Raw genomic sequence first — 9,698 nt, 5'->3', positions numbered from 1 at the left:
TGGTAGGAACTTGTAGGAAGGCTTTATTCCCAGAGTATACAATACACAGATTACAGATTACTCAGAAAATAGAAGAGGGGGTTTGTCAGCAAAGGGAGCTGTCTTGAAAGCCAGAAACGAGCATAACCAAAAAGTTACAGCTGAAGCTTGTAAAGGGTGTCATAAATAGAGGATAATTTTTAAGTTATAAAAATAAACAGAATAAGAAAAACATGAGGGGTTGAGGTAGTCAGGGAATTTAAATAAGAAACCGGTAAATGTTGTGCCTGTATTTTCAATAAATGAAATGATGATATAAGACATAACAGAGAGGGCAAATAGGGCTCTGAGAGGAAAATGAAAATCCTTTCAATTTTGCTTCTGACCTTAAAGAAATAAATTGATACACAAGTTGGGAGATGAGGAGAAATCGGGCAAATAAGTACAGTAAGGAAGAATACGCCAAGGAAACGTGCTGCTGGTGAAGTTGGATGGTGTCTGTGATGTTTAGAAACATTGGAACATCATATGGAGGGGCTACATAGTAGCAATGAGGTGAAATTGTGTGATAAGAAATAAGCAAGCCTGCTGTCAAGGATTTCTTTAAGACATTCGGGGATTAAGAGTGATGATGTGAAATGATCAGAGGAGCTACTGAAGTCTTGAAATCTCAAATAAAAGCAAATGGAATTTTGTAAGTTTGAGAAGTTGTGTTTCAGACAAAAATGGAGAATTATGAATAATGTCATGGAAAAGCCGAGATCTTATCTGAGCTGTTCTGTGTGGCTGTGTTTGTTCATGCTCAAGGGCAGATTGACTAGAGTGGCTGCAAAGCCACTTTCCTCTTAGGCCTGTCCTTTTAGCTCATGGTTGTCCATCTGGTGTTTGAGTTCATTTTCTTAATTCTAAAGTATATCAAATATTTTTTTCAAAATGCTTTAGAAACAGAAGAAATTTTGTGCTCTGCGTATTTCTTAGCCTGAACCTTTTTTTTTTTAACAGTTAAAATTCAGGGCTTCCCCAAGTACTTTGTATATTTAATATACAAATAGTAGTCACTTAAACTAAAAACGAGAAGAAAATGTTATTGCCAAGCATATTACAAGAAACATGAACACTTTAAGCTCAGACACCTAAACACAGGAAGAAAAGGGTCTCTAAGCTGTTAAGAATGATGGAGGGAACTTCTGGTGTTGAGATTTATCTTTTTGTAGGACCTTTGTTTAAAAAAAAGCCATTTCAGGAAGAACCTTTTCAGCAGAATTAGGCTGCTAAATTACTTACCTGTATGCTCAGGTTTTTATGTTGTGCTCAGTGCAATTGGTGACTGATCTCAAATACAGAACTTTCATGTCTCTTAGCAGTTCTTTAAATCTCAGTTGGCAAAATACAGTAACGCTTGAAGTGGTACCCAGAAAGTGTTTTGTGAAAGTCAGTTCTGATCATCAGAATTCTTGCAAACGCTTGTCAGGAAGCAGCAGCTTAAAAAGTGGCTCTAATAAGAAGCACATTTGAGTATCCTCTGGTTTTTTTAATCTCTTGAAACTCTTTGTGCTAACTGAAAGAAGAGGAGGTCAGAGTAGACTCGATTGTACATTTGATGTATTTTAAATAGGAAACCTAAGCTGTTGAGAGTCTGTGTACACTTGGGTTGCTCCATTTTAAAGTAAAAAGTGCACAGGAGATCATTTATCACCTGGTGATTCTATGCTTACAGAATTTGAGGTAGGTAGCATATTTAATTCATCAAGTTAGGGTGTTTGAAAGATACCTTTAAAAGCTTTGGAGAGTAACTTCTTATACAGCATAGTTTCCTAAATTTTGTATTACAGAGTTGCAGGTGTTTACAATGTATTAGAGATTCCGTGTCTGTATGAAGAGGCATTGAAACACTGAGATGTTTAGCATTTAGTTCCTATCCTTTTTTGGATTTAAAGGGGGGATGGATGGAGACAAGTGTCAGCAGAATGGAGCACTGAGAGTAGAGACCTGATCTACAGGCTATTGATTGAAGGGAAAGATCTTCCCACGCAGTTTTATAGCTATTGATTTATGCAAAGTAACTCCAAAGTGCAGCGTTGTACGTGGGAAAATTATCATGGTTAGATATAAATGCTGATCCACTGAGTTATGCAAGACAGACAGTACTTGGAAATCATAGACTGAAAAAAGGCCCTTCTGCATAAACAGTGGCATGATTAGAGGCTGGGAAGGAGGGAAAGAATAGCACCACTTTCCTTGCAGGAGTGAGCATTTTCAGTGATTAAACCATCCTCACTTAAAATTTCTCTCTCCCATTTTTCTTGTAGGTTTTGTCTGGATAGAAGGAACACAGAATTGTATTGAATTAACTTAAAATGTGGATTTGGAGTGCAAAAAAGCCCTTGTACTGACTTGCAAAGTGAATTAAGCTGAAAAGCAGCTAAGACACCTTCACTTTAGAGTGAAGACGGGGGATATAATTAGTTTGGCTAATTCCCTGTGTGGAGAAATGTTAAGATTTATTAGTGTGATTTTCTTTTTAGCCCAGGCTGTATCCTCTCCCTTATAGATCTCAGTTCTTTCTTAATAAAGTATTTAACTTATTCATACCTTGCAGCCTCAGCGAGTAAAATAGAAGTTTGTTAGTCTGATGTGAAGAACTGGCACAGCAAAGTGCCAATTCTGTGAAATTTTGCTTTATACCTTCTAAGTTACTGGCAGTTAGGTGACGGGATTTACGGGGGCAGTGGCTGGAAGTACGTGGCTCCAGAGGTTAAGAGATGGGCAGAATATAAAATGATGTGTTGTTGAAGAGTTAATGTTTTTTGACTTCTCTTTTTAATTGCATTTCAAAGGAATCATGACAACCTCAGGAAAAGAGAATTTCCGGCTGAAGAGCTACAAGAACAAATCTCTAAACCCTGATGAGATGCGTCGCAGGCGGGAGGAAGAGGGTCTTCAGCTACGGAAGCAAAAGAGAGAGGAACAGGTATTGTACTACAGTTGTGATGACTGTAACCAATCCTTAAACAGTCTTGTGCACTGTCTCTGGCTCTTTGCTTCTCCCAAGCCCCTTCTTAGTTGTTCCTGCTGCGCCAAATTCAGACATAGTCAGTCTGAAATCAGTTACTTGCAGACTTTACTGCCTCTTCTGCAGGCTCTACAAAACCTAGAGTTGAGTGCTCCTCATTTGCTCCAGTGTAAGATTGACCAGAACAGCTTAAATACAATTTGTCTGACCGTACACTGAAGGTGATTGATGAACTCTGGTTTTGTATTTTTGTGTATCTTTTTGTTTTTGTGAGATTTTTTGTTTGGGTTTTTTTTTCCTACCTGAGTTGTTGTGGCTCTAATCTCTGTTAAAAGAGTGGCAAGCTGGGATGAAATGGAAGGAAACATTGCAGCTAGAACAGGGGAAGGTCTGACCGTGTCCCTGTAAGTTGTAGTAATGGTTTTCTTGAGGAAAGAAATAATTTGTTGAGCCGATTCTTCTCAGTTGTCTGTCTTTAAGTTTCAGTTAATTTATGAATTTACAAAAGTTCATTCTATCTCTATACCCATAAGGCTGGTACCTTGAGTAGTGGATCTAGTGTATGTTATAAGCAAAGTGATTGAGAAGAATGCTTGGAAAGCTGCTGTACCTGCTTGTGTCTTGGTGGTTCTTACGACTTCATTCATATTGCAGAGTGACAGGTGCTCTGCAGCTTTAATCAGGAAACAACAGCAGTGACAAGATGTGATAAAAACCATCTATAATACATTATAGAATCATTTTGGTTGGAAAAGACCTTTAAGATCACTGAGTCCAACCGTAAACCTAACACTGCTAAGTCTACCTTTAAACCATGTCCCTAAGCACCACGTCTGCACATCTTTTAAGTACCTCCAGGGTAAAACAGGTAGCTCTGAACAGTTCTTCCTTTTGTTCTTGGTTGTGTTCATTGGAAGCTTTAAGGGATTGATTCAATTTCAAACAAAGTTATAATGAAACCTTTTTAATCAGTGTTGAGGTTTCTGGAGTTAGAATGAAGTTAGTAATATGCTTGTGTTTGGAATGGTACATCAAGTCTGTAATCTGTTCTGTTTAATATCATTTTCACAGTGTCAATACCAGATGCTTTCAAAGAAAGTCAGAGGAGTGTTCCGAAACAAAATTGCCATACTTCTTGTTGATTTTTCTCAGTAATTCCTCAGTAACTGCAGGTAGCATTTGCAGACTACTGGTAGCACAGAATGTCGTTGGTCTTATTTGTAAAGCCGTTACTAAATCAGGAAAACGATGAGTCATTTCTGTGTTATCTGTGCCTCTTAACCTTCCTTGGACCTAGTTAGCACAGGTTGGCTAAGTAAAGTGTGTGGCAGTATTTCCTTCTGTTAAGGAAAATTGTTAGTTCTCACTGGAGTAACAGTGGAACAGAAGTGAAGCTGCAAGCAGAGTCTGCAGCTCTGCAATTTCAAACCTTGTGCAGGTTCTTTTTTTTTTCATGTATTTGGCCCATAGGTTTTTGACGCTTGTTTGAATTCCCTGGGTTTTGTTTTTGTGTTTTGTTTTGTGGGGTTTTTTGTTTGTTTAAGATGAACAACCCTACAAAAACAACCTCAGGCCGCTGAATTTTCACATAACTTGCCAAGGTATAAATTTTTGTTTACGATTGTATTTGAGCATGTTTGTTGAGCTTGAGTGGACACATCAAACAGTGGCTTAGAAGGAGTGGCATTCCACAAGGATCCCTGTCATTGAGCTAGGGTTGCTAGAGACTTAGCAGCTTTGCATGTTGTTTCCTCTCTGGAGAGAAGAGTAACAGTGGGTCTGTGTCAGGGTTCCGTCATGCCTGGCTGCAGTGGTGTAAATCTGACATGGCTTCACGCTGGAATCTTGTTTCCTGAACTCAACAGACCAAGCAGCACTCCCAAACCCATCTTAGATTGCTAATGTTTCTTCCAATGAGACAACTGGATTAAGGGGAGAAGCTGTAGCCTCTCTAGCTCTTCTCATGACATCCTAAAATAGGTACCTTCTCTAAGTGCTAGCAACCAAATTCTGTTCATCCCAGTATAATTTCTTGAGACCAATCCCATGTGATCATCCTCCAAAGCCCTCTCTACCACAGTTACTCAGTTACCCCAGCTTCTGCAGGTGTCCTGCAAAGATCTGTTATACACAGCAATTTTTCAGGTCTTTGAGCGCCAGCATCCTCTGCTGCAAGAAAGCAATTGTTTGGAAGCTAGTGATAGCTTGTAGATGGAGGGACAGTGAGGAAGAGAAGGGAATATTAGTCAGAATTTTCCAGAAATGTTGGGAACCAATATTCTAGCACATTGCTGTTTTCATTTACTCTGTTTGCTTTCTTCATTTACTATCTGGAGGAGTTTTATAACCAGTATACTAGCTTCTTTCAGGTGGTAGCATATGTCACTTTTATTGCAGCCTAACATGACATACTGTGTATATACTGTCTGTATAATATACATTAAATGCTTTCTTTCTTTAGTTGTTTAAACGCCGAAATGTTGCAACAGCTGAGGAAGAAGCAGAAGAGGAAGTTATGTCAGATGGTGGCTTCCATGAGGCTCAGATGAACAACATGGAGATGACTTCTGTAAGTGATGAGAAAGGAATACAGTGTCTGTTGAAATTGAGCAGACCTGTCCTGCAGTGACTTGAGGGGACTGGAATTCCAGAAGAATGTGGAAAATGGTATTTAAAGAGCTTATGGACAACCCTTAAACACCTGTCTCTGTGATCTGCCCTGAAACAGATTACATGAGAAAAAAATGTTCTGGATAGAGTGAGTGGTTGCTTAGTGGATATGCTTTAGAAAATTAAATAAAATGTCATTGTTCCAGGCAGGCTGATTGCTTCCTGGTTTTTTATGTTCACTATTATAGGTGATTTTATCAACTATTGCCCAGAGTTGTTTGGGGGTTTTTATAATCTGAAATTCATAATGCTTGAAACGTGAAAATACCAACTAGGCAATGTGTTATTGTAGTTTACAAAGTAAATAAGGGTTCAGTGGAAGTCTTTGTTAGCTAACTTTCAAGTAGCACCATTTTTAGCCAGGATGTTGAAAACACAGCTAGACCTAGCATATCTATCTGCATATAAACACCTTTCCAAGCTGGACTTTTGTCCTACAAAAAAAACCCTTTAAGTGGAAATTAGATTTTTCTGCTTTCTCCCTGTTTGTTTACTGCAGTCCTCTCCCAGGAAGGAAAAATGGTAATAAATAGATTTGGGCTGTAACAGATTTAAGAAAAATGTAGTCCTCACTTAAAAGTCTGACCACTGATTTTCACACTTGTGTCTGTATTCAAGGTATGCAAATGATGCTTTCATAGGAAACATGGTTTTCTAGAAGATTATTCTCATAGAAATCATTGTTTCTGTTGGTGGATATACCAGCCTTGAAAATTACCGAGAAACAGAGAAATGCCTATTAAAAAAATATGCTAGATGACTAATAGAATATATTGTTTTACTCTTCAAGATAGTCTTTAAACATCAGAAAAGTCCTAAATTCCATTTAATCACTAGTGTGGAAGCTTATATGAAATTTAAATTAGATGGTTAAAAAGTAAGGCAAGGAGCCTATCTAATTGAGATACCTAAACCAGTAAACTGTATAATGGTAGTAGCTCATTCACTTCAGAGTCTTAAAAGTTAGAGGAAGTGTTAGACAGCTGTTACAGACAAAGTTTTATTTTCAGCACTGTCATCTGTCTCCCTATCTATCTCAGGTTTTGGATCAGTTCTATCTAAGGATTTAGATCAGAAGTGGTGAAAGAAAAAAAAAATCTGACTTTCTTTATGCTTCTTTACATGGATTTACATGTGTAGGATCAGTTCTATCTAAGGATTTAGATCAGAAAAAAAATCTGACTTTCCTTATGCTTCTTTACATGGATTTACATGTGTGGTGAACAGAATGTCAGATTTTACCTGGCATAAGCAAGGTCGCTGATTTAATTTAGTCGTATTAGTGGAAACTATCAGTATTATGGAGAATTTAATACTCTGTGCAAGCATTAGGTTTGTCAGCTCTTCTAAAAATGGCAGATCCTGTGCATTTCAGTGTAAGAGTGACTCAAAATGTACATGTTGCAGAAATCTAACCAATTGCATAGTCAAAGTGATGTTCTTCCATAACAGTAATTGCTATTCCAATTTAAACTACCTTTTGTTGAAGCTGACAATTTTACATTTATTTTAGAGGAGGGGAGATGGAAAAAAAGGGGAGAGAATACCAGTGAGAGGTTCTGAAAGAGTAATTTTCTTGCCATAGCTTGAGTAAAATTTGAATTTTTGCTTTCAGAGCAGAAAGACTACACTTAAGAATGATGCTGATAATATAGATGTACATATATGATGACTTATTTGTTGTCCATACTGGTCTTATCTAGATTTTTACTCAGTAAGAGATAAAATTGATACCTGTTTAGTGAATGTTATATCTTTTTTACCACTAATCCCAGATTTTCTTCTCCCTCTTGCTCTCTATCACACTCATTCTGTCTCCCCCACCTGAATCCTAGAGTGCAGTCATCACCTCTGATATGATTGAGATGATTTTCTCCAATAGTCCAGAACAGCAGCTTTCAGCCACCCAGAAATTCCGAAAGCTTCTTTCTAAAGGTAAGGGCTGAAATTACTTGGAGAAAAATGTAGAAGCATCTCTGGCATGTGTTTTTACTTTGACAGCAGGAAAGATTGAGTTTCATACAGAAATTTCTGAGTGAAGCTCTGTTTTGGAAAATGTGAGCTACGTGTAAGTAATAGTCACTTCTGTTCTTGAAATGTGTAAAACTACTAAATGATGCCGATGTATCTCTGCTCTGTAATGTAAGTGTTGTAGACAGTGTCTCTGTGGCTCAGAGACGCTGCTTTACAGAAGCTGAGCTCTGCATGTGCGTGTCCCAGAGTGACTGCAGAACCACTGCTGTGAAGCTGGTCCACCTAAATGACTGAGTCCCTTAATGTTTTGAATCATATTAAATCAAAATTTGCTTCTGGTGACATATGAATTCATTGCCTCTTAGTATCAATAAAGCAGTATTGCAGAAAAAGAAGACATTTTTAGAAAAGGCAAATTGTTATGTCATTGGATATTATTTTGGTGCTATAACTTGAAAATTCCCTGGAAAAGAAATGAATGTATTTAACTTTGCTTTTTGTTTTGAATAGAACCAAATCCCCCAATAGATGAAGTCATAAGCACACCAGGAGTGGTGGCCAGGTTTGTGGAGTTCCTCAAACGAAAAGAAAATTGTACATTACAGGTATCCAAATATATCTATATTCCTGTATTGTGAAGGCATTTGGTAATGCAAATTAGGTAGAAAATAATCAGTGATTTGCTTAATTAGCTGTACTTCCTCTCTTTTTTCTCATTAAGATCAAAAAGCTATTTTCTCTTCAGGGTTTCTAGCAAGACGTCTGATGGGAACAGGAGAGAGACATGTCTGAGTTGTGTTGTATGATGGCTAGGATGGGATCTTTACACCTTCTCCTATAACAAAAACAGACTTTGAAATTTGGGCCTCACCAGATGAAAAGCTATTAAACTAAACTTTAGTGTTTGTCTTTTTTGTACTAACTGAAGACAGTTTTAAATCTTTAGACTTAGGACTTACATTTTTGATTAAGTTAAAAACAGTTCAGAATTAGAATTACAATCCATAATGATAAATGTAGAAACCTTGAAACTTAGTTACTTTGATTTGAAGAACTAAATTGTGTTTGCTGCAATGGTAGTTAATTTATCGTGGACTTGCTTCTTGGAGCTTTTTCTCATTTCCAGCTGTCCTCTTTTCAAGTAGAAAATGAAAGAAAACCAATCCCCTAATAAAAGAAAAAAAATGTAAACAGGTAATCATTAAATACAATAGGTTAGAATCAATGTTCTTTCAAAATGGTTAGAGTCAATGTTCCTTCAAAATGCAGAAGACAAGAATTTTGTTAATGCCATGTGAAATCCAAATTTTGGTGAGTGGGGATATGAAAAAAAAATGATAACATACCTTTTCTCTAATGTATAAGGAAAAATATCATTTATAGGAATTACTTTTCAAATTGATATCCACAGAATTCCAAAAGTCTGTTGGTTTCTTTTGAGGAGTCTGTGGGCAGTACCTAAGAATATATATCAGATTTAAGTCAATTTATTGGTTTGTAACCCCAGTGGAAAGTTTGTAAGTAATCTGATATTAAAAAAAAAATAAAATTAATGCCTTTAAATACTTATAGGGCTCTAATCTGGAAGCATAAGACAGGCAGATAAAGTGAAACAAGCTCCTAATGTTTGAAGGACATACTTGAATAGGAAGGGAAAGTAAGGATAGAAGATACTTCAAAAAATACAGATACAGCTCTAGTCCAAAAAACTTCAAAAGCAATTGTAGACTGAGTCAAGTTCTCACAGCCTTACTGGCATACCACGTATTGATCTTTACATGGAAAGAGCAAAAATCAAAGTTGAAAATTCCAAGCTTGTCCTAGAGAGTTTGTAACAAAGCATTGAAAATATAAACCCAAGTACATTGCTGTTGATATTCCATTCCAACTGGTTAATTTTCCTTCATTTTGCCAAATCTGTCTGCCTGCTTGGCAGTTCAGGGTCTGCAGGCAGAACTTTTTGCTGTGATCAGTTAGAAAGTTCCTCTTGACCTCACTTAATATTTGTTTTTACTCTGTCAGTGTTTCTGAAAGTGTTCTTCGACACAAGCATAGATTTTTT

At 37.1% G+C, this 9,698-nt stretch overlaps 1 protein-coding gene across 1 annotated transcript in view; it reads left to right on the top strand.

The window, feature by feature from the left end:
* The first annotated feature begins 2,809 nt into the window (after positions 1–2,809).
* The window catches only part of KPNA1 (karyopherin subunit alpha 1), a 44,841-nt gene continuing 37,952 nt past the window's right edge, over positions 2,810–9,698 (top strand). Inside the window, exons 1-4 of the mRNA XM_010168704.2 lie at positions 2,810–2,950; positions 5,454–5,561; positions 7,498–7,597; positions 8,147–8,241. Coding sequence (XP_010167006.1) covers positions 2,822–2,950; positions 5,454–5,561; positions 7,498–7,597; positions 8,147–8,241 — 432 coding nt within the window. The 5' untranslated portion in view covers positions 2,810–2,821. The remainder of the gene's footprint in view (positions 2,951–5,453; positions 5,562–7,497; positions 7,598–8,146; positions 8,242–9,698) is intronic.

The sequence above is a fragment of the Antrostomus carolinensis genome, unplaced genomic scaffold (assembly GCF_000700745.2).
Source record: "Antrostomus carolinensis isolate BGI_N321 unplaced genomic scaffold, ASM70074v2 scaffold9100, whole genome shotgun sequence".
Taxonomy (NCBI): domain Eukaryota; kingdom Metazoa; phylum Chordata; class Aves; order Caprimulgiformes; family Caprimulgidae; genus Antrostomus; species Antrostomus carolinensis.
Note: the sequence above shows the minus strand (reverse complement) of the source record. Positions and strands in the feature narration are given on the sequence as shown.